General features: G+C 39.0%; 1 protein-coding gene across 2 annotated transcripts; it reads right to left on the bottom strand.

The window, feature by feature from the left end:
- Positions 1-504: 504 nt before the first annotated feature.
- LOC118822381 (carnitine O-palmitoyltransferase 1, liver isoform) lies at positions 505-26116 on the bottom strand. 2 transcript variants are annotated; one of them, XM_036591414.1, is made up of 19 exons: positions 26000-26116; positions 18318-18460; positions 17143-17282; positions 16380-16551; positions 16115-16216; positions 15881-16018; positions 13380-13457; positions 13166-13273; positions 12246-12333; positions 8642-8837; positions 7806-7994; positions 7364-7469; positions 6996-7112; positions 6334-6498; positions 6041-6169; positions 5772-5927; positions 5549-5662; positions 4780-4872; positions 505-3668 (listed from the first exon to the last, which is right to left on the bottom strand). In XM_036591414.1, the coding sequence occupies exons 2-19, from the start codon at positions 18456-18458 to the stop codon at positions 3534-3536; spliced, it is 2367 nt and encodes a 788-aa protein (XP_036447307.1). In that variant the 5' UTR covers positions 18459-18460; positions 26000-26116; the 3' UTR covers positions 505-3533. The 2 variants fall into 2 exon arrangements, with proteins under 2 accessions (XP_036447307.1, XP_036447299.1); XM_036591406.1 differs by lacking the exon at positions 26000-26116 and adding an exon at positions 22649-23312.
- Between the last annotated feature and the right edge of the window lie 234 nt (positions 26117-26350).

Consider the following 26350-nt stretch of genomic DNA (forward strand, 5'->3'; position numbering starts at 1 on the left):
TTATAAAATGTCTTCAGAACTCAGATGTTAAAGACGTAGTCATTCAGAGTGGTCTGATGCGAAATGGGCCATTTCAGAGAAATTTTTTATAAGTGTTGACAGAAACCAGACATCCAAAGAGCTTTAATGTCTCGAAAAGCTACCTCACACAAATCTCTTACATGAAATAGATACATGTTGCTTAATGCCTAAGAAATTTTGTTCAAATATAGGCACTGTACAGCAAAGTAACCAAAGAAGACTTCTAAATCTCAATGACTGAATTATGTATAAACTTTGAAAATTTGTTGGAATTCTTTCTAATTATCTGCAGAGGGTAGCAATTTCTTTCACGGTATTGTTCAAATCACAAAATAGGCAACTTCTTAAGAATATGGGCTCTTAATCAATGGGATTTTCAGCAGTCAGGCAAATCTGAGAAAACAAGCTGATTTTACTGGCCAACTGATATCAGTTTTATGCTGTTTGCTTTGTTTTATAAATCAGTCCACAAACACACACGAGTGTACTTCAATCTCCTTTTATTAAAAAAAGTGATTTCAGTGTTTCATAGTTTTTTCCTTCTTTTCAGTTACGTATAAAATACAGAAGCGCGCTAGAGTAATACCAAAGAGAGAAAGATTAAAGCCCTGCTGTACAGAAGCCTGGAGAGAAAGTAAGAAGAAGCAGAGAAGGCAAACTGAACACAAGCTTACAAAATCACACACTAATGTTCGTTTTGTGCAGTTAAGCGTCAAGGATACAGGACAGTACTGGCCCAAAGACTGGATGGACTGATGAGTGCAGAGATGAGCTAAAAAGTAAACGTAAAAACTGAAAGTGTGACCTGGCTTCTGCCTAAGTGATTGGCTTAGATTTCCGATTTCAGCTTTAATGTAACAGAATAAAAACACAACAGTGATAATCACAGTAACAGCAATCAGAACTCAATGCATAAAGTGGTTATTAAGTTAAAGAGTGAAGGAGGTAATGAAACACAGGTGTATGTGAATAAATTATAAACTCTTCAGCGCTGGCCAACTAATTTCCTTACGTAACTTCGGTAAATCACTCTGATGATACGAGCTGCTGCACAAAGATTAACAGTACATGTAAGAAAACAGCTCTGCTGCTCAAACTGTGGTTGTCTTGAACAGATCTTTGATTAAGAATCTGCATATTTTTATAGAATAACAAAAAAGCAGCACTCGCTGTAGGTTTATTATTATTAACAATAATAATAATAATAATAATAATAGTAATAGTAAATACCCCTTGTTTTATGTCTGTATAATAGTACAATTGTGAAAGACAGGATCTCAGTCTCATCGAGCAGTGTTTTAACATTCTGGCTCATGTTTGATTCCACACCTTCATCTGACCGAATCTCCTACCTCACAAATTTACTTCCAGCTGTCTGAATGTTGCATTGACATTGCCATAGTTACCCTACATCTCCAAGGCAGCTCCACAGCAGTGAAACTACATCATGCCGTCACTGAGATAGCAGCAGCCCTCAGACTGCATAAGCATTTTCCCTTCAGGCATGACATTTTCCTTGGTTACAGTAAAATTATACTTAAATATGGTGTTATGCACATTAATTTTTTCATGTGACCCTTGCATTTCTACCCTATTAGATTTGGGTCACTTATTTCTAAGTGCCATAGCACAACTACCTATTTTTTTTTATTATCATCATTCATGGTGGAGTTTGTTTCTCTGTGATGACTCTAAACTGTCGAGATGCTTGCACAGTTATTATCCCACAGCTGCAGGATATTGATAACTATCGAAGCCCGTTTTACCACTGTAAAAATAATTGCCCATAATTGTGACTTCCTATCTCATAATAATGAGATACTATCTCATAATTATCATTTGCCATCTCATAATAATGAAATCTCATGACATGGGGGTTTCCCATAGTTTTGACTTAGCATCTCAATTATTAACGTAGTATATCATAATTATATCCTGTTATCTCATAAACAACTTGGTATCTCAAGTTAACTTTCATAATTATAACATACTATATGGCCTTTTGTGGAAACGAGTTTCCATAGAAATTCTATGCAAAGCTAAAGACAGAATTTGCTAACTTTAGCTTTAAAACTTGAAAAAGACTGAAAACTCCTGATTGGTTCACATCTGGATGTAAGGTCCAATCCACAGTCTCTTACTGTTGAAGTTATCTGAAGAAGCATTTCTGAACTTTTCCTTTATGTGAGACTAATCAATGTAGTTCAATAACGAGGCCACCAGCAGTTCAGAAATTGGCTTCAGTCATGCATTAATGCGTTGCGTGACCAGCTCCGCCACACGACCAATATGTAACCTGGGCATGTGGCCCGGCACTGCTGGAACACAAGGTCATTTTCTCAGCCTAATGACCAGCCTGAGACCTTGATACAAGTCCCAAAACATTTCTAGTGATTATTTTATTGATACGTTATTAACATTCTATATGCTGCTTTTTTATGGAGCAGTGTGAGGTGGCTTAACATTGTGATAGTTTGTTTTACAAGAGCAGCTTGACTAAGATTGTCCTTTACAATGTATTTACTGAAGTAGGTCTGGGACATCATAAAGTGTACCAAGTCCAAGGTTCAGACTGGTCTGTAAACTGAAAAAAGGCTTTTTAAAATACTAAGGGGAAAAAAAACAGGTTACTTCCTATTGTATGCCATGTGGCCACTGGAGAAACAATAATATGCAGCAATGCAAAGTGACAAAATGTTGCCCTTTTGATTTTAAATCCATGGTAGAAGGCAGTGAATATGGATTCACAACTCAGAATTCATTTCTAATCCTTGTCTGGATCTAAGAAGGGGTCTTACAAATGCAGGGGGCAAACACTATGTTGAAATGATAAAAGCTGTAACAAAAAGCTGTCCTTAACTAACACATCTCACTGAATTTGCTTTTGATAGCATTAGATTCCTGTCAAGACTGGCAACTTGTTACATTCATATAAAATGCTATATAGATGAGTTTGTTACATATGCCACACGCACACTGACCACATGGGGGATTGGAGATTACATCAGGTCAGGCCAAATCAATTGTTGCAACTGTGGACAATACATGCAAAAGACCCCTTTATACTTGTTTATTCCTACCCCCTGCACGTTTAAGGCCTTTAGAACATGAACAATCACTTTGCTTTCTGCTTCTGCTACCATTCCTTGCAGTCTAGTAGCACCCTGTCTAGTTACTAAATTTGTTTTGCCAATAATGGCTCAGCCATTATTGTTTCAGTACCAATCAGTGGTTCTACCCCACCTCTGGTGGTCTTTTGTTTTTTTGTAACACACACACACACACACACACACACACACACACACACACACACACACACACACACACACACACACACACACACACACACAAAAAAAAAACAAACAAAAAGGACAACCTATCAATCCCTAAAATCTATTTGTACATTTTTAGTGCCTTGCATGATGTCAACCCCCTGAAACACGCCAACAAGCCCTAACCAACAGTGCCCCGAAACACCCAAAATCCACCGCCGCCATCACTCCTCTCTCATCCTACAACTCCTTCTTGCTCTGGGGTTTTGGGCTGTGGTTCTGCTCGCTTCGGGATGCTTCTTTTTGGTTGACGGTCATAAGCTGCAAAAGATCCCCCAGAGCCTTCCTGATCTGCTTCCCAAACTTATGAGAGTCCTGAGAGAAAGACAGAGAGGCACAAAAGTTACTTTTCCATTTACATTGAGGGAAAAGTTTTGTTATATAACATACTTACAGTGTACAAATCCACTTCAAATTTACATATAACCTCGTTTGACTTTGTACTTATGAAAAAAAAAGTATTCATCAGCATAAACAAATATGTTTGTTTCAAAAGGTTACATACATAATACATAAAATATATGTGCAGAAAAGGCCTCTGCTAAAACTGTGTGTCCAAAATTTGCAGACAAACATTTAGACAAATCAATTCTTTAGGAACAAAGTACTCAGGTCAGACAAAACAAAAACAGAACTCATAAATCAGCTCATCATGTTTGGATAAAGAAGGGTTGCACAAATTTATCCTACAGTGAAATATGGAGGTGAGTGCATCATAATATGGGGCTGTTTCTCTACAAATGGTACTAGAGTGTTACACGTCATCAAAAGAAACATAAATGGAGTGATGTACTGGGACATATTAGAGAATTTAATATGAATCCTTACTTTTCTATTCATGTGTGTAAACACAGAGTCAAAAGATTGTAAGTGTGTAAATTTGAAGTGGATATATGTACTGGAACTATATTAAACAACACACGTCTGAATACTTATTTTCCCCTCAGTGAAGGATGAAACACAGACTGCACATCAAACGTCTTCTTTTTTAAAGCCAAATAATTCTGTTCAGTTTCATTCTTACTTCTGAATTACGTACGAAAACATAACACAAACCAGCTATTTACTAATACATTGGGTATATTTCTCAATGCTCAAATTCATGTCTATCAAAATGTCTTTGCACAGAGAGAACTATACTTGAAAGCATGTATTGAAACTATTTTTGGTCGAAGATTGCTCAAACAATTGGAAGGTTTGAGGCCTGATGAGTTGAGATGTCACAAATGGGGTGTTTGGCTTTATTTCCAAAGTAGAACTTTGGACAGCTGATCTTTGAGTATTGCATTTTTTTTTGCTAAATCTAAACTGCTTTCTGTTTAATACATTAACATACTGAGATTGGTATCCACAATGTTGGCTACAGAATGTACTTGTATCAGGCACATGCAAACATTTTACACAGACACATACACACACAACTCACAGTTTGCGGGCACGAATGTTTGCTAGAGACATGAAAAGTGATGATATCCTCTCCAATTAAGGAGTAGGATACACCATAGCCATCATCAGCAACCTAAAACAGAAACAGATATGTGAAGTTACAAAACAGATGTAATGTTTCCCAAACATATATAATCTGATTACTTGGTACTTTAGACTGCATTAATGTTCGTTTGAAACCATTTTTCTAGGCAATATGTGAATTTCTGCTTGTAAAACACCAGACAACATTTAGAATAAATTCAAACAGTTTGATTAGGTGAATAGGACTTTAGCAAAGTACTGTATATACACAAGTGAATGTGCAACTAATGAGTAAATAAACAAATGAGTAGGAATGCTTATCAAGATTCCAAGACTTCAGAGCCTATCCCAAGCGATATATATGTGAAACTATTTCTTAAGACAGTATGTGATAACATGGCTGCTCATTCTATTAAAAACCTGCACCATGTGGATTCTCAGTCTGTAATCAGTGTCTAAGCAAAACTGACTACAGGCTGAACAGTCTGTTCCACAATGCTAAGTGAAGACATTGACAAAATGACACCCAATGACTTTATTAAAAGACTAAAAACTGAAGTGATCTGAGCAGTACTATGTTTAACTATGTCATAATACTATGATTAACCTGGATCTATTTTGAAACAACTAGTAACACAATAAATAGTGGAAGTTGGAACTCCATTTTTTGTTCTTCCAAATTCAGTAAAATCTTTTGTGTGCAAGAGTGAGTGAAAGAGACTAACGGGTCCGAATCCTCCACCACAGGTTAGGTATTCTGGATAGTTAACAAAGTCAAACATTTCCAAATGCTGCACTGGAGTCTGACTGGTGGAAAGACGCCAGGGCTCAGAAAACACCTAAAACAAAAAAACACAGAGGCATGTCATGGGACACATCTCCATTTTCAAACCCGAATAACTCTACCTTTTTTTAAGGGACAAAACAATATTCCATTTCCACACACACCTCTTTAAGGAAGGGTGACTCTATGCCCAGGTACTTGGAAACGATGTAGAGGCAGAAGAGGTGTCTGTCTATACCTGCGCCTGTCATGGCCAGCCGGTACAGCTGCTGATGCTTCTCAGACGCACTTTGGCACAAACGCCTACACACTTCCACATCCTACAGAGGGAAAAAGAGGTATGCAGTATGTACGTGCATTTTTCACATATGTACATGAAAGCATCGACAACTCATTACTAAACAAATGCTGTTTACTTTTGTGTGCACCTCACCTCTCCGTTCTCAAAAGCTCTGAGGAATTCACAGCTCTCGCTTGAACAGGAGCGCACCGTCTCGGTTCTGCCCTCACGGAACAGACGGGTCATAGATGCCTCATATGTCAGGCAGAACATTCCCCTGTCCTGAGAGAGAGAGAGAGAGAGAGAGAGAGAGAGAGAGAGAGAGAGAGAGAGAGAGAGAGATATAAAATAAATCTACACACAACCAAAAAAAAAATCTGAATGAACTGTTTGCATACTGCATTCTTTATACTGGTATGGGAAATTTATTGTTCATAAAGCCTTACCCTGTAGAAAGCTAGCTGCAGCGCTAATTGGACGAAGCCATCAGGGCTCATTTTGGCCTTTTTGATGCTGCCTTTGCCGAAGTCGTGGAATGCAAACACATGGAAGTCAACATCATCTGCCAGCACCTGTGCTACGGACAGAGACTGAGCCAGACGCTCCTGGCACTGAGAGGGGAGAAGAGGGGAGTGGGAGAGGGAGAGGGAGAGAGATGGATCAAAAATGTTGTATACAGACATGTCAGCAGAGATTTGGTTTTGTGTGAATATCTTCCATTTTGCATGTAGATAGTATGCAAACAAGGTTAACGGATGCAAACAAAAGCTCATCATCCGTTTGTACATATGCATGGCAGGAAAAATTATTCATGTAAGAGCTAGGGCCAACAATGAGTTTTTTGGCCACAAGAATAAATATGCAAGATGCTTTCCCCTTGAAATTCAGTGAAAGCTGAATAAGAAAATAATTCAGTGTAACTAAGAACAACATCAGCAACAAACAAACAAACAAACAAAAAAAACCCAGATTTACTGGGTTTACTATCGTTTTCATGTAGAATATCTCTCTATGTTTTTTGTTTTCACTGTGTTATGCTTCTATTTTGTACATTTTGAGCAAATGATGTATTGTGGAGTGTGTTCTATAGGTGTGAATGAACAAGTACCTGTGAAGGAATGTCCCATGTTAGTCTCTGTGGTCGGGGAAGTGAAGGGTTCACATCACCTTTGCAATGTCCCTCTTCGTTGTAGCCTAACTGGAAACAATCTGTAGCCAGGACATACTGAGAGAGAAAGAAAAAAGAAAAAGAAAGAAAGACAGAGAGCAAGAGAGAGAGAGAGAGAGAGAGAGAGAGAGAGAGAGAGAGAGAGAGAGAGAGAGAGAGAGAGAGAGAGAGAGAGAGAGAGAGAGAGAGAGAGAGAGAGCCATGACTGACAGTGCAAAACGAGATTATCCTATGTTTATTCATCCATTAATTTGTTCACTCATTTAAATGTTAATTCTTTATTAAAACTTCCAACATAGCAGTCCTACCTCCCACATACGGGAAACGATAGGAGCGTCTGCCCACGAGTGTTCAGCATTCAGGCCGTTCTTTCCATTCTTATACATCACCACTGAAAACGACTTATCAAACCACCTAATAAAAATAGACAGCACATCAATATTACTAAAGAGCTTCAAGACAGCTTCTGTTTCTACAATTGTACTTTTGTGTATAAGGATGAAACATCTTCACATGGTCACAAAAACCATAACGTAGAGGAAAAAAACAAAGCTGTAACATTCTTCTGCCAGGTGTACACCCTATGACAGAGGTGCCCAATTCTGGTCCTGGTGTTCTACCTGCAGAGTTCAGCTCCATCCCTAATCAAACACACCTGATCTAGGTGATGAAGGCCTTCAAAGCCATCAGAATATTATGTGTTGGATCTGAACGTCCCCCCTGAGCCAAGTATGGATTTGACAAACTCACCTGTCATAACATTTTCCATGTAGGAGAGACTTGGCATAATGATCAAGTGTAGCATCCGGATCATCTCCCTTCTTAACTAGTTCATCATGTTCCAGGGTAACAAAGAATGCAGCTTTCTCAATGCAATCCAGAGATCTCTTATTCACCCCAGAGCTGAAGAACTCCTTTCTGGCCTGAGCCCATGGAATTCTGGAGTCATGGAAAAGCAGTCAAGGACGTAGGAAGTAGTTAGTACCTTTATAATTTCTGGGATTTTTAGAAACATAGTGCATTCTTAAGGCTTTTGAATGGGACATTTCTAAAAAACAGCTGTTTTGGATTACTTGATAAAAAAGCACAAATCTGTTATTATACTATGACTATGAATACTGAATATATATACTATCAATATTATGATACTAATTATAAATTCTGCTTGTCAGATCATGCATTCTATAATTAATTTGCTGTGAAACTTCAAAGTCTAGAATTTTCAAGCAAAATAATAAATGGCTGCCTGGCTAAGTGCTATCTCAATTTAAGCAAAGTGCTGTTTTTCATGCTTTTAAGAAGATTAATTTCAGTGTACACTATATAAATTATTGCACACAAGAAAACTATGTAAAAAGTAACTGCTACTTCCAAAAAGGCCCCACCAATCTGGTGTATAGATACAAAACATCCAAAAAAGTGTGTAAATTCCCAAACAACAGCTTGGTCCAAATACACAATTAAAGCCAAACCCTTCCAAAGCTCCCATTACAATACAGTCAATTGTAAAGGTCTTTAAAAGTGCATGCACATATTTGCAATGTTTGTATGTGTTCATTGCCATGCAGGTTAATGTCTGTGTATACCTGTCCCCTGCAGTGAACGCTCCCAGTTTTTCCTCTCCTGGCGCTGGGGTGGACGGGTCGTCAAGGATACGCTGGATCTGGTATTCTATCTCCCGTGGAGAGAGCATCCGGCCGGCCTGGTAAAGCCACAGACGGAAATAGCGACCCCTATGGTATACTGCCACATACTCGCTGTCCTTCCAGTGTACCACTGTGTCTACAGAGCGTGAGGCAAAAAACAAATAAGCAGACCGATAAACAGACATGTAGACAAAGAGAACATTTAACATTTCAACTTATCTTGTTCCTTGATTAGTTGTACATTTTGAATATAGAACTTGAATCATTTAAGCACCGTTTCTCATCTTTTCCAGAAATCTATGCAGTAAATATATAGCTGTTAATCACAAATGTTTTTGCACAGGTAATCCTTCTTTTTCATAAAAATGTCACTTTCTGGTCCCAAAGATACGATCAAGGTAAATTAAAGAATGCTGCTGAAATTCCTCCAAATTTGCTAAAATCTTCACTGGGTGCAATGTGTTAAAATACAGGCTGGAGAAAGTATACGAAAATGGAAAATTTGGAAAGATTAATCTCCAAAGACCACACGCGTTTATGTACAAACCCAATTCTAAAAAGTTGGTACAGTGTGTGAAATGCAAATAAAAAAAGAAAGCATTCATTTGCAAATCCACTCCAATTTAAACAAAAGCAAGACAAAATTAAGACACTTATTGCTTTCCTCTTGAAATTCAGTGAAAGTCGAATAGGAAAATATTTCAGTATAACTAAGAACATATTATATATAAAATGTTTAAGTATATATAAAATACTTATTGCTTTACCTTAACTTCAATGTTTTATACGCTCATTCTGCAATTAACACCTGCAACATGTACCACAAAAGTTGGGATGGGGCAATTTAACAGAAAACATTTTACAGAGCTTATATAATCATGTCTGGGTATAAAAGGAGCATTGAGGAAAGTCAGTGTCCTTTATGAGCAAGCAAAAAGCAAAAAGTCCAACTGCTTAAGAACAACATTTCTCAGCTAGAGTTGGCATAGATTTTAGGTATTTTTCCCCCAATTTTTAAGACATTTATGGGTAAATATTCATGGAAAGGTTTTCATTAGGTCATGACTAATATAACCTGATCTAGGCTATTTGATACATTATTTCATTGAGAAGGATGTAGCTATATAAATATATGGTTTTCCAAACTCAGTGTTCATATAGCTTACTTTGGGTATATCTTATAGATTTTACAAGATTTGAATTTGTTTATGTACCACTGCCGTAAGAAGGTGGTATTAAATCCAGAGTGGAGAAGCGAATGTCAGCCTCAGTTAGCTTGGTGCTAATGTAATATAGTGATTCCCATAGATTAACTAGCAACAATTGGTGTTATATTAACTAAAGAAATTGAATGAAATCATTTCAAAAGAAAGGTGCCTTATGTTAAAACCACATACATTTAATTTTGATGTGTATTTTAAAGAAAAAGACGTTTAAAAACATGCAAAAATTACTGAAGTGGCAGCTTCTGTATTACGCCCTCTGTTGGCAATCTAGATATATAACTGTGGTTATAACCAATTTTTCTCACTGTCTTACTAGCAGTTAAATAGGGTAGTGATAATTCTGCTGTCTTGAAAGCAGGAAATTGTCAATTCAGTGTCATATGAGGAAGGCATTCTTTTAAGGCTGCCATGGTGGGGGATTATGGGAAAATGCAGATTTTTGATATGATGAAGCTTAATATGATAAGAAATATAAACTAACAAAGTAAGAAGAGGTCAGTTTTCATTTCTGGTCGACTTTAATCATATCTCTTTCTTTCTGTCTTTCTCCCTCTCTCTCTATCTCTCTCTTAGGTTCAGGCTGCTGTGTCAGTCTATTATAGCCCATAAGCTCTTTGACTATGTGGTGCTAGCCTATTACTATCAAAAGATTTAGGGAATGCAGAAAAAACACTTTGCATAAAAAACAAAGCCAAAAACCACTACTGATTGCCCATGGCCTTCGATCCCTCCGAAGGCACTACATTTAAAACTGTCATGCTTCTGTAATAGATATCTCTGCATTGGCTTGGGAACACTTTGACAAACCGCTGTCAATACCACTGTTCTTTGCTGCTGTACTACGCACAGTGGAAGCCATATGTCAGCATCTTATGGAAATAATGGATGCTGTGTTCTCTGGGCCAAAGAGATAAAATGTTTTCAGATTGTTACTAGCGTCAAGTTAAAAAGTTAAAGTTCCACGTGCTGCAACAGCATGGCTGCGTAATCAGAGTGCGCATATACTAATCTGGCCTGCCTGTCTCATACTGAACATATGTGGAACATAAAGTGCAAATTGGCAAATTCCCCATATGGTTGTGCAACTGAAGACTTGTATAACTTAAGAATGACAAACAATTCTGCTTTTAAAACATCAACTGTGTTTTGAATTCCCAAAAGTTTAAGATGTACTGTTAAAAGGAAAGTTGATATAACACAGCGGTAAACATTTTTGGAAAATGCTCCAGGCATCACATTAAGAACGAGCATATATTTATGAAAAAAAAACAACAAAAACAAAATTAATATTCATAAGGTAAAACGAGTCAAATCAAACTTTACTTATATTGCGCTTTTAAGAGCAGCCGTTGTCACAAAGCATCTTTACAGAAAAATCCAGGTCCAAGTCCCCGTGAGCAAGCCAATGGTGACAGTGGCCAGAAAAAACTCCATAAGAGCAAGAGCAAAAAAACCCTGAGAGAAACCAAGACTCAAAAGAGGAACCCATCCACCTCTAGTCGACACCGGATAGCAAACAATAAAAGCAGAAAAAACATGAATTTAATACAGATCAAACAGAACTTACTGATCACTGCTTTCTGTTTTAATTGGCATTTTACATACTGTTCCAACCTTTTTGGACTTGGGTTTGTATTTGTACACTGTGTGTGTGGATGTACCTGTGATAGTTCCTGGAATTCGACAACTGTCAAACAGCTTCTCAAACTGATAGGAACAGCAAGGAATACAGGACCTCAACAACCACTGAACAGAGAGAGGGAGAAAGGGAGGGAGGATGTGGAAGAAAATGGCTCAAACGGAACAGATGAACCACATGACCAGATAAAAAGGAAGGGGGGGAGGAACAAGACAATGAAAAAGACAACAAAAAGATCAGGACGTGGGCAGGAAAAAAAGCCAAGCTTCAAAGACCAGGGAAGAAAGCGACAGTGTATGGTTTAACAGACGCAGGTGCGAGAACATGGAAAAGGTATGAACAGAGAGAGACAAGAAGTGATCAGGTTTTAGCAGGAAAGTATTCCAATCAGAGAGGCAGGTTGAAAAGTCAGACAAAACACACAGCCACACACACAAAATTCTGCAGTTGATGGGGATGACCATCTCTCTCTCTCCATGTCCATCTCTCTTGAAGGTCCTTTTCTCTAATACATACTCCCAAATTAGTTTTAACCTTCATCAAAATGTGTGTGATGTGAGTGTCTGCCTCTGTAATCTGTAATCTTTTAAAGCATTACTGTGTTTGTGTGACAGCTTTGGGACTTGTATTAACTGTGCTAGAATAGAGGTTTGGGTGCGTGTATGTGTGTGTGTTTTACCGGTCTCCTCTCCTGGAATGCGTGTGGTGTTGAAAATCCTCTCACACTGAGCTGAACACAGAGGAATGAAAGTACCAGGAATACGACTCTGGGACAAACAGAGAGAGAGGTAGGCGAATAGAAGAAGAGGAAGGAATTGAATGGCGTGACAAAAAAATACTTTTTTAAAAAATCAAAACGGCCTGGCAAAATAGGGAAATTTGTCCATGACTTTGTTTATTAAGGGCTGAAATCCTACATTTTACTGTATTTTTGTCATCTTATGTCCACTTATAAAGTTTGCCAGGTTTTATGTATCAAAAACAGTCATAATTAATTAATTTTTACATAACTGTTTTCCAAAATCTCTTTATCCCCTCATACAGATAACATACCTAGTCTAAATGGTTACTCACACATGATGTTTATGACAAACAACCAAGCGCATGAAACATGGAGTAGAGAAGCTCTTTTTTCAAAGAAGGAAAAATAAATATACATAAGCTTGTAGAAAGAAAAGAATTTATGACAGTAAAACAGTAACGCTGTCTCCACTGCATTAGTGCTTCATGGAGGAAAAATTGCTTACTATTCTTAAAATCTACGCAATATGATTTGCTTCGAGAAGCTCCGTCCTGGTCCAAGAGCTGTATATGATCTAAAATCACATATGCCTGTACAGCACAAGTTGCCATTGTGATATATGATCTGAAATCACATATGCCTGTACAGCACAAGTTGTCATTGTGATATACCCCAGTAAAATGTGACCCACCACCGTGAGACAGAAAATCAAGAGTTAAAACTAAGCTTTAAGTTGGCTGGCTAAGCAAGAAGTTTCGTTGTTTCGTGACGGACAGCCCTGGTGTCTCTACAACATGTTTTTACTGCATTATAACAATGAAATAAAAAGATATGTGGCTATTGCTGAGTGGACTCACAGGTTTGATTTCCTCTTTATTTAGTTTCCTGCGGTACATCATGACAGCATGCAGGATGTTCCCCGCTCTCGCGGCCTGGATTGGTGTTGGTGTTGCATACATGAAGTCCTAATGAAAGCAAAAACTGAAATGGTTTTCTCCCTTTTCAAAGCACACAACAAATAGCCTTGTAACATTTTAAATATCTTATGTTAAACCACAGGTACCAACATACCATGCCATAGTAGTTGCTGTTCACCATGATAGGACCTCGTCCCCTTAGGTAGATGTACTCCTCCCACCAGTCACTCACCTGTGTTGGACAGACAGTTTTGCGTTTTAAAGCATATTGTTTTCTGCACAGTATCTTTATGTAATACCATAGTGAATAACAAATGAACGCAAAAACAAATTGCTCTCCTTCCACATTCAGATTTAAGCCATGCATACCACTGCTGACCGCGCCCCCCCCCAAAAAATGTGAGCCCTGGCTATTTTCATAAACCTTATCCTACTTTGAGCACCCCAACACATATGTCCAAACGCTGTTTTTTGATTACAGTACAGCATTCAACACAATCCCCCCAAAACTGGCCTGCAAGCTTCAGAACCTGGGCCTCAGTCAACACCTCTGCATTTAAATACTGGGCATTCTGATCAATCGCCCTCAGTCAGTCAGGCTGGGGACATACCAGTCCTCCCCACTAATACTGATCACTGGTGCCCCTCAGGGCCGTGTAGTGAGTACATTTCCGTACTCTCTCTTCACCTATGACTGTGTTCTTGTCCACAATACAAATACCATCATCAAGCATATGGATGACACCACAGTGACGGGGCTGATCTTGGGCAATGACGAGTCTGCCTACAAAGAGGAGGTACAGCAACGGGTTGCGTGGTGACAACAGCCTAGTTCTTAACACCAGCAAGACCAAGGAGCTCACCCTCAACTTCAGGAAAGGCAGGGATGGACATGCTCCTCACCTCATCAATGGTGACATGGTAGAAAGAGTACCCAGTTTCAAGGTCCTGGATGTACACATATCTGAGGACTTATCCTCGTCTGTCAACACCAAAGCACTGGCAAAGAAGGCACAACAGCAACTCTACCTTCTGAGATCACTCAGGAAAGTAAATCTCAACAGAGATCTGCTTGTGACCTTTTACTGTTGCAGTATTGAAAGCAATCTCACTTACTGCATTTCAACTTGGCACACAGGCTGCACCACCGCAGAGACACACCCTGCAGCAGGTCATCAACAGTGCCCAGAGAGTCATCAGAGCCCAGCTACCAGCTCTTCAGGAGCTCTACAATTCCTGCTGCCTCTGCAGAACCACCACCATCTGCAGTGACCAAACACACCCCTGCAACCAGCTCTTTACTTTACTGCCCTCCGGACACTGATACAAGTACATTAGCGGCCATACTACCAGACTGAGGAACAGTTTCTTCCCCAGAGCAATAATCCTCCTTAACCAGACTTCAGGATCTTCATTCCTACACGCCACAATAAACGCCAATGCTCTTTGTCCATTTTAACAGCTCCATTTACTCTATAGGTGCACTTTGTAGTTCTACAATTACAGACTGCAGTCCATCAGTTTCTCTGCATACTTTGTTAGCCCCCTTTCACCTTGTTCTTCAGTGGTCAGGACCCCATGGACCCTCACAGAGCAGGTACTATTTGGGTGGTGGATCATTCTCAGCACCGCAGTATCACTGATGTAGTGGTATGTTAGTGTGTGTTGTGCTGGTCTGAGTGGATCAGACACAGCAGTGCTGCTGGAGGTTTTAAACACCTCAGTGTCACTGCTGGACTGAGAATAGTCCACCAACCAACAGCGTCCTGTGGGCAGCGTCCTGTGACCACTGATGAAGGACTAGAGAATGACCAACACAAACTGTGCAGCAGCAGATGAGCTGTCGTCTCTGACTTTACATCTACAAGGTGAACTGACAAGGTAGGGCTGTCTAATAGAGTGGACAGTGAGTGGACACAGTGTTTAAAAACTCCAGCAGCACTGCTGTGTCTGATCCACTCGTACCAGCGCAACACACACTAACACACCACCACATCAGTGTTACTGCAGTGCTGAGAATGATCCACCCATGAATGATCCCAAAAAGTACCCGCTCTGTGAGGGTCCATGGGGGTCCTGACCACTGAAGAACAGGGTAAAAGGGGGCTAACAAAGTATGCAGAGAAACAGATGGACTACAGTCTGTAATTGTAGAACTACAAAGTGCAACAACAACAACAACAACAACAAGCTAATGGAAAACCATCACTGATATATGCTGACATGCTGATATATACTGAACTTATATATACACACACAAGTAGCACAAAATGCTATTTCGGGGGATCCTATTTTCATGTGACATACAGGCAGATACGCCTGACATACTGCTCCTGCGCTCTACTGGTGACTAGCTTTGCACACCAATGTGTGCTTTATAAAAATGGGTAAAAGCACAAGTCATTCAAATTACTGATTTTGAATATTTAAATTATCAAATTTATCAAGTTTTATCGAATGCTGGTCGTTTCCCAAACAATAAGCACCCAGGAAAAAAAAAAACCAAAAAAAAACTACAGAGCACCATTTACTCTACATTTCTTTTCCTACCATAAATATGCAGTACTAAAGCTCAAGTTGGCATTATTGTAAGGATCAGCATCCAGCTTTGTGACACAGCTTAAGCCTGACTGGAGGTGATAAGTAAGTACTCACATAGTTGGAGGCCCACATGGCCTTGAGCTTGAGGTACCACTGCAGTCGGTTCCCTAGACTGACCTCAAACTCTTTAGCTAGAGTGTTCACCCTCTCAAACTCAGAATCACTCTTCAGTGGGCGAATAGACTCCAAATACTGCAAAAAGAGAGAGGGTGAGAGACAGAGAGAAGTTAAATTATTCTCATTTTGAGAGAGTGAGGATGATTATGACAATAATGATTACAGCCTCACCCTCCTGACGGTGTCTTTGACGGCAGGTACTGGCAGATTGGGCAGAGAGCCCTGATAGCTATAGAGCAGAGGCTGCCGACCGGAGAAGATCCTCACCAACATCTGGAGAACACACACACACCCCTCAATAACAAGTTATCCACTGGACATGTTTAGCTGCTGTTGAACAAATGAACAAAAAAGCTGGTCTGTTTTTGCGTCAAATATGTTTTTTGACCAGGGACCACTCAACCTCAATTTAAACAGACAGAAAATAAATACTTACCATCCAGACTTTTGTGGTGTTGGACACATTGCCACGTTGTTCAAACATCCAGCCGTGGTAAGAGAGGAGCTGCTTCAGACATAGCTTCATAGTGAAGATAAGAGAAAGCCATAGCATAGTACTGAACACCACAGCAGAAACGACTGTCTGACACTGCAAACTCAGAGAGCCACTGCGGGGGGCACAAAGAGAGGAAAAGAGAGTAAGAGAGAGACAGAGGGAGAAATCATTTAAGCATTCCATGATGTTTGAGGCGACATGTGTTTTAAACTCTACTGAAAGCTAAACAAAGAAAGTTACCATCCTTGTTAGAGAAAAACTCAGGGAGGTAAATTATCATACGCTACCTGACAAATGCTAATAAATATGGTGCAAGTAAATACTGTGATAATGTGCAGGAAGGTCAGTGAAATCATCTTACAGTCTGAAAAGGTTCAATTCCCTGCTCAGGCTGTGCCCATTTAATTGTAGGTAAATGTAAGTAGATACTTAATGTGCCCAATAACTACTTATTATTATTATTTACTAATAGCAGTAATAACACAACATATCACATATATACTTATGAAACAATATAAGTGGTGGTAAAACTGTAGACTATCTACCAGACACTGTAAAGTAGTACTAAAAAGTTGTCATACTGAATGTAATCAATAATTTCTGAGAATTGTAGTTAAAGTGATTCATAATCTGTGGTTAAAGCAAATTATGAGCTGTCTATGTACAGCAGATGGTCAGACTGTCTTGTGTTGTTTGCCTTTACCTGGCAGGCAGGTGTTCCTGAATTTTCGCAATGAGCCCCATGGAGGGATCCGAGCGTGTGTACATGGTAGCCAGGATTGCTATAACAACGAACAGCCAGGAGGAAGGGCTTGCAGGATACACACCTGTTATTACATTGTTCTGTGCAGAAAGCAGGAAAGCAATGAAGAAATAAGGACAAGAAGAGAAGGGACCCCAAACTAAATGCAAGATAAAAAAGCTCAGAAATCAAATAAAATGTTATATAAATGCATCAACACAGTGTCTGCATTTTGTGTTTCGGAGAAGCTGAGACTCAGAAAATATGCCAGGCTCACAAACAAAATCTTAATTACTTTATGTTGGATTTCCAAAATCTTTATTGAAAAACAATTAGTGGGATTCGCTTTTAAAAAATGTACTGTTAAAATGTGTCAGAGGTGAACATGATCCACCAACACAATCCACACAGTGGTTTCGCAATAACATTTCAGCAGAAAATGCTGTACAAAAAAGTGCACAGGTTAAACCAATATTTAAAACCAGAAAACAAAATCTAGTTTACTTAAAGGAGGGGTTATATAATTTTAGCCTCCAAATCAGATATAGTGCGCCACCTAATCTAGAACATCTTCATGCTAAATTAGTTGTGTGGTTGTTGTACTTTGCTATGCTAGATTAAATAATTACCTGTAATTACCAGATAAATAACAAGGTTGGCATCATTCTTCATGCTCTCTAACTCCATTACATCTCTCTGTTGTTGGATGGCCACATCAGTGTTCACTTATCTGGGTCATTTTCTCTTAAGTTTTGTTTGGCAATGCAACCATCATAGTTAGCGGAGAAGCTGCATTATCTGTGCTATTTTCTGTGCTGTGTATGCGCTACATGACTGATGGGCAAGTAGTTATGCCTCCTTGTCCTGAGATTAAACTTGGAAACAAATGCAAGTATTATTTAGATCCCGGTAGCCAGTTAGCTGGCTCAAGTATCGTTTCTTTAAGATGATGCACACTTGAAATCCCAGAGATTATTATTATTTTTTTTTTTTACATTAGAATTATTTAAAATAAATTATATACATTTAAAGCTGTTTTAGTATATTACCTTCCTCCTCAATTCACAAAACCCTACATGACACAGTCCAAGGACAAATTGTAAAATGTTAAGGTTTGCGAACTTCACTGTTTTTACCTTTAAGCGTACGACACGTTTCTTCCAGGAGCGGAGACCAGAGAGGTAGACTTGTCTGAGTGCCTCATGAGAGAGCTGCAGATCTATTCCCTCGGGTGTTATAGTGAACTGGAACGCTACCGCCTGATGCGCCTCAGCCATCCCTGTACATAAAAAAAACAAATAAACAAAACATATGCAAACATATGCGTTTGTGTTTCCATTCACATGAGCTGCTTCTGTCAAAGATTTACAGCGACTTCCTTGCTAATAGTGCTCCCTGCTGGAGATACTGCACAACCGCTGCAGAAGAGGATCAGAGAAACTTTCTCTTCAGGTTAGCGTTAACGTCGCTGCTCTTTCAGTCATTTTAGCCCTTTTTTTTTTTTTACTGCAGCGAGTCACTGTACGTGAAGTAAAACAAGAGGAATCTGGGCAGTTAAGCCAGCATTACAGTGCCTAGCAGAGAGAAATAACACATGCGGTTTCTTAGCAAACTTCCCTCTCTCTCTCAGCCTGCACACTTCTCAAACGTGAACCCCAGTTTCCCAATGTGTTTTTCAAGTTGTTTAATGGTAAATTAGTTCCGTCTAATTCTCTTTCAGTTCTTTTACCAAAACGGCAATGTGTAAAAGGTGATAATTGCCATCAGGTTACTTGTCCATCATCAACGATATCCGAATACATCGCCCTATCGCCCAAGCCTAATGAGAACACCTCATTTTAAATCTAAAAAGATGGCTTCCTGTAATAAAACAAGTATCAAATTCTCCTGGCACAGCAGTGTGAGAAAAAAAATATTGCTTACAAAGTAAAAGATGGCAAAAGCTCAGCATGATGAGTAACTGCTAAAAAATAGAATGTAAAAATGCAGTCAAAAATTAAACACAGCATGGTGTTGTTTGCTTTTCTGCTAGCTGTTTTAGGTTAGCAAAGAAGAAAAAAGTTAGACTTATTGGATATCAGGGCTGCTTGTACATTAATGCACACAGACTTGCTCATCCACATACATATGCATATTTTTTCACCAACTTCAACTTCATTTTAAAATGTATTTTCTGTATGTGCTTTTAAAGACACATCTCGGGCTCCAGTCCTTGTGGGCCCTTGATAAAAGTCCTTTTGTTTTTTTTGCAGATATGATTTAGAAGATAGAGAATAAAATGTGCATTGTGTATTGTGTGAAATATTTTATTACTGGCAGACTAATGATGGCACTTTTCCTGATTAATCGATTTTGGAAACAGTTGTTCAGTTGCAACTCTATTTATGATGTCTTCCTATAGGTTTCTACATATGAATTTATAAGATTAAGATCAGAACAGGAATCCTACAGGGTTGCTTTGTACATCACGATTTAAACAGCCTTTCAGATTAATTTTCATGACTGAATTTCCCTATGAATGTTGGGTATGAAGACTGTTCAAATAACTGCAGCCACAGTGCATCTGTGCTTAGTCCACATTGATTTTTTTCTTTAGCACAAAATCCCAATAAAGCCGCAGGACATTTCCCTTACACACAAAGTCACACATTTGAATTTCTTCTACTAGGAACGCTTCACTAGCCTTAATCTGGGGAAAAGAAATGACGAGCAGAGGTTTGAGTAAACCTAGGAATGAGAGCCTGAGCCTGCTCAGCTTGTTGTGCCTGTTGTGTGTGCTGTCCTTTTATACAATAATGTTTCCTGAAAACTAATCCAAATGAGGACAGTCAGGTCAGACAGATCCGACTCAAATTTTACTTACTTTTAACTTGGGGAAAAAAAGGAAGTAATCACAAGCAGTACACACTGACAATAATTATTGATAGAATAACACTAAGCACTAATACCAATGCTTTTAAAAGGGTTAATGGGTGTTAATATACAACTTGCTGCAGCATGGAAGATGAACAGTATTTGCAAGTTGGACTCTTCATTAGGCTTTAAAGCTTGAACATTTCTGAGAAAATGAGAAAAAGAATATGAGAAAAATGGACAACAACCAGACAAATGAACATGTGTGCCAGTGATTGTATTTTTGTGCAATGGGTACATGAGATGAGGCTTGTGGGTGTGTTTCTGTTGTTAAGGTTTCTGAAATTTATATATATTTAATATTTATATATTTACACACACACACACACACACACACACACACTGTGTGGCAAACAGCCTAGACAAACAGCCAACCATGACAGTGCTGACATCACTCATTGACGCCCTCGTTTAAATGGGCTAAATGCTGATGCATCACAGCAGCCACTGAAATAACAAAACATCCATTCCCTCTCTCTCTGCACTGCAACTGCAATTTGATCCTCAATTTTCTCTCTTTACTGGAAATAAGGTCTCTTCTGGGAAACACACTCTCTCTCTAACCTCTTATGTGCCTCTCACTCTTGGATAAAACGGAAGTGCACATAGACGGAGAGGAAAAAAAAAAATCTCTCAGTGGATACCTCCACATCCAGTTACGTAACTATGGCAACTATGGGAGTGTCTCTATGGCAACAACACAAGGGGTTTCTTCTCATATCCCTAACCGTCTGGCCCAACAGTCACACACAACAAACTATTTTATGGTGTTTCGTCTATTTTGGCTCTAAAAAACATTATTAGTGACGATGAGCTGAGGTCTCAAAAGAAGACACTTATAATAGACAACTACACAACAGTCTAGATCAGCACTTCCTGTTCCTACTTCTGGACATTTTCCCTTCTGCCCATTATCCTTCATGAGGTTCATTTGAAGCTATTAGATACAGGGAGACACTAAAATGTGCAGACACTAAAGTGGTTTACACAGGGCACTGCCATTTTAAGAGACACTGCCTAAACATTACTCTTGTTCAATGTAGACAATTCCGAGTATTACTGCCAGAATAATTGTAAATTAAAATTACAATTTATTTCTACTATGTTCATTTCTATTTCTATATATTTTGTATATATATATATATATATATATATATATATATATATATATATATGTGTGTGTGTGTGTGTGTGTGTGTGTGTGTGTGTGTGTGTACACACACGAATCCAAATTCTTTTTTCTCAGATGACTTTTTTCACAGCAAGGCTGACTTTTAAAAAGTTAAATTATTCTAGTCAGAAACATTAAGAGAGAACAAAAGGGAGCCTGAACAACTGACTTGATAAAATATTTCACCCCAGCACGACCTGCTCCCACAAAAAAAGCCCCCACCGGTTTGGTGGTTTTAGCGGGCTACAGAAGAATCACTGAAAACGTGAGCTAGCTGTCACAGAACTGGGCGGGAAGCTAAAATGACTGAAACTTAACACCCAATCTCCCTGGCCATAGTATCAACCAAGCTATCTCGTCAAAGGTAAACGTTAATACTGGTAAGACACTTAACATTTTAGAGAAACCTTACGGATTATAACGTGATGTTGTTAACTGAGGCCAGCTACTTTGCATTTCTGATTAAGTAAACGCGCCAACGATATTTAACGCTTAGCTTGTCAGCTAACGCTAATGTTTACACGCTCGTGCAGAAAGGCTAACGTTACGTCCTGTCAGACATTCACTAACTACTCTGCAACAGAAACGTCGTTACTGAATGGATTATTGTCGATACCTTGTCGCCAGAGAGACCGACTTGGTTTGAGCTAGATGGGAGGAAGTGGGTTTGGTTCTTTTGTTCACCCAGAAAAACCGAACACACGCAGTTCACACACCTACATGCTCATAATGATGGATTATTTAAATGAAACCATCCGAAGCTACATGGCTATCGCTAACTGACCATAACTAGTTGAGAATTTAGAAACGTTTCTCCTCTGTATGTTTTTGATTTTAAAATCCCCAATGAAGCTTAGGTCAGCTTCCTATTCGCCATATTCTTGTCCGAATTTTCCCGTTCCACCTTAAATGGTGCAGAGCTTCTGCACCATTTAAGGTGGACCAGGAGAATTCTGATAAGAAGCTGGAGAATAGGAAGCCAACTTCAGCCTCGTAAATCCTAATTTTCCATATTTCTAAAAACACAATAACGTATCGTTGTTTTGCCATTACAAGCCTTGAAGTATCTGATGTAAATGCCTTTAAGACTTTTGCTACACAGCCGGAACTTTGGGGCTTGTAGCGCCCAGACCTTTCAGACAACGCCGAAGTGACACCGGTGCTAACCAGCTAATCGCTAACTTCGGCTGATTGGGCTGAGCTGGTTAGCGCTAGCAAAGCCGGCTAGCGGAGATGTGCAGCCCAACCCAGCCGAGTAGCAGAGCGAAGATTGGGACGTATGCAAACCACCAACGTATCAACAACGTGCAGAAAATCCTGCTTTAAAAAACACGACGGCACACAGAGGGAAAAACAGTGAAACAGACGCGTTTTCTGCCCTACCTGAAATTCAACAGATCTCACAGTTGTCGAATTTTCGGGAATTTATTTGAAAGGCTCGCGCATCAACTGACGTACTCAACTACAACCGAAGCGCGTTCTTTTTGACTCGTGAGTGAATTGTTCTTTTGAACCGGTTCCTTATTCAATAAAATGATTCACAACTTCAAACCGAATCATTTTTGAAGTTTCTATGAGCGACGCTAAGTTCGATTCAGCGTACCGCAACGATTCTTTCGAACTATGTGTTTCAGTGTCGTGTCCGTTTCAGTAGTTCATTGATTTGGACAGAATTCCTTGCTCCAATAATTTATTGACACAGAAATAGAAAAAAGGGGAAATTGGTCATTTTTAGATCCTTATGCTCTGCTAATGCCTGTAATATGGGCTGAAAACAAATAAAATCTGGATACTCTCTCATTCTCTCTATTTAACCTCATAAGAATATAGCCCTGCTAAAACAACTTTGAATTCATTTCGATTATGTCTCTGCATACGGCCTGGTTTTTCTGTTATCTGTTTGCTCTTTGTACAGGAGTCTGACTCCATTAGTGAGTGTCGGGACCAAAGGCTATCTCTTCCAACCCCAGGCCTCCAACATAATATTATGAATAAAAAGAAATCTTTTAAAACCAGCTAAACACTTTCACTAATAACTGTTCTAAGTCTAAGTTCTCAAAAGATGCCAAAAAGGAAAGAGTCTTCAGACGCTGAGTTTGTGGAAGAGGGAAAAAGGCTTCTTCTTTATTTCAGCATCAGGTGGCACAGAGAGACCCAACTGCGCAAATACAGTGTTCCAAACAACAGTTTATATACCATTTAACTGGGGTAATGTGATATCCCCCCGCCTTACTTCTCTAATTTTGATATTAGCTCGTTCTCTAATAGGTGCATCTCTTCGTCCATCAATTTGGCCATCGCATGATGAGCTCACTCCTCAAAACTGGCTTCAACAGGTTTTTACCAGTCTGCTCTACCTTTCAAGGTCAACCTGCCCCTCTCTTCACTGGGTCAGTAAGTACACACAGGCCTCTCTGTGAACCCAGCTGCTTTCCAGTGTCTAGAATCTCCTATGCAGATAGTCTAAGGCCTACCCTTTGTGAGAGAATTAATATTCTCTGTTAGGCAATATTTCCTATTTGGTCATTGATTACAACATCTAATCTATTTGATTACTGATTAAGGGAATATTTAGAGTAAAAGAAATGAACATCAGATTTTACTCGCTGTCGTTACGTATTGGAAGGGATGAGAATAAAGTTGAATTATTGTGGACGTCGAACTCGCTCGTTGAATCAAACGTATCTTAAGACTAAGTATGACTAATTGTGTTTGTGAAATAGGCTGAATGTGTACAGTATATAAAACACCAGTATAAAAAGTGCATAGTAACATATTAAGAGCACATTATTTGAATCATTTTAGTCTGACGTTCGAATCAATGAAACGGACAGTTCGATAGAATCGGTTCAGTGGACTGAATCAAACCTCACAGCTCTGGCGTTCTGCACCCCGCACGCTGATTCTGTTCCTGTCAAACCGCTCTTGCATCCGATTGGTTTGTAGGACTGTTTGTAGCAGAGATTGACCAATTAGGCGTTACGAGACCTCCAACAACGAGAGTTAAAAACCGCGAGCTTTACATAACTCTGCAATGTAGGCCAAAGGTCATGTTCCACTTGGTTTGGCCAATTTGGTATAACTGATCGAATATTTTTAACTTAGATTGTGAATTGAGAAGGTTTGACAACGGTTTAGGGGCTTATGGCATTTTTTACCACGGTTTAAGTTCATTTATAACTGAATAATGTCTTTCTATACAAATCTTAGTAACTTAACCAGCTTAACAAGCCTAATGTTTTAGAATGGTGCACAAGGTTTACATACCCATTTAGTTTCATAACTACATAAGTAACATGCCTATGTGTGGCCTACATATATATTTTTTAGTTTATAGCATGCCTTATTCCTATGCCTCATTCAGTCTGTTTACTGCTAATACTGTATTCCCCCCTTCACAAAAGCACACCGTTTTCCGCAACAGGGTCAGTTTGGCCTTATGTTGAATTACACAAATAAACATAATGTGGTGGAATAAATGTTTGTTCAGCTGTGCTGAATCAGGACATTCTTAACCCTGGAGTCGCCTCCAACCACACTGAAAAGACTTGTTACTGTAATGAAATAATAGAAGTAGATGTAAAAATAGGTGCTAAAATACACAAAGCCCTGACGTTATTTTTACTTAAGTAATTATAATTTGATTATTAATTTTCTTTCAAGTATTTGCTATCACTTAATCCAGGCGAGTGATTTGTATGGCCTGGTTAAAAATTCACGTGTACCTATTTTAGTGATTCAAAAATAACTTAAAAAGACAAGCAATAAGAGAACACAGGATGGAGTTAGTTGATTCTGTTTATTGGCTCTTATTTTTCTTTCGGATGTTGTTGTCCAACAAATAATGCAGTGGTGTCACATGTTCTGTATAGGTTAAATGCAAGTTTGGATGCACTTTACATGTTTTAGGTTTCCTTGAATGAATGAATGTGTTTGGTATATCTGCTGAGTAGTCAGTTTGCATGTAACAGTACAACCTAAATGACTGCAAATTCAGTAGTTTTTTTCAAAATTGTTTTAAGAGAATGTAAGAGAATGTTCAGAAGACTCTTTTTGAAAACGTAAAAAATATATATACAATATAAATGTAGTTACTCAAAAGCTAAACAGTACAGTTTGTGTGATGTACACTTATACGTTGTTAAAGGTTTCAGTGTATTTAACTCCATGTATGATTTAAAACAACTTAAAAAACTGAGTTTTAAAACTTTATTCAGTTGAGGCCCACCTGCATTGTAACCCAGTAAATGCAAATTCAGGTTGGAGTTTCAGGAAACAAAAACCTTCAAGCACTGAGTTTCCTTTAGTACTGGGAGCAGAGCTCAGGATAAGCAATGAAATGTTAAGAATCTTTAAACAGCAAAGCAGTCCAGGTGCTGTCACCAACAAAACCGAATGAAATTGAGCCCAAAAAGAATCAGAAACTAAACGTGGAGGACTAAAATGGCACTAAGGAAGGAGCAGAGCCCTTTACACACAGTTCAACTAGTATCATTAGAAAGGTACAAAACCATCAAAGTCATACCGATACACATTAAAACTGAGTCAGTGTAACCAGTACTATTCACCTCTGCAGGTCTTTGCTGTTAAACTGGGTGAATAAGCTGTTGAATTACAATAAGCTCGTTACGTCGCATTTAGTCTTTAGACCTCCAGCTGAATTTGGTCTTGAAATAAATTTGTTACGGACTTTTCAGCAGACATGTGTAACATGAGACATAATGCTGAACTTACCGTCTACTCAGTCACTCAGCAGGGTTGTACGTTCTTCAACACGTATTGGGAAAAACTGAACACTCGGTGGAGCTGTTGCTTAAACATAATCCACTCGAGTCACATGATAACCGTAACGGGGCCAGCGGACGTTTTTGTTTTTCCACCCGTATTCCGAAAAACTCCGCCTCTGTTCCGTGATGGTATGAGCTACTAACCAATCACAGCACGGAATGCGAGATATTAGCCAATCACAGCGCGGGAGAGTCGGTGAGTCGGAAAATAGGTGGGGGAAAAACGTAAACATAAGCCCATCGCAAGCCGGTGTTGTGCCGAATTCGGCACCCCTGCCACGAGATGCATCCCCTCTCT

Source organism: Colossoma macropomum, unplaced genomic scaffold (assembly GCF_904425465.1).
Source record: "Colossoma macropomum unplaced genomic scaffold, Colossoma_macropomum, whole genome shotgun sequence".
Lineage (NCBI taxonomy): Eukaryota > Metazoa > Chordata > Actinopteri > Characiformes > Serrasalmidae > Colossoma > Colossoma macropomum.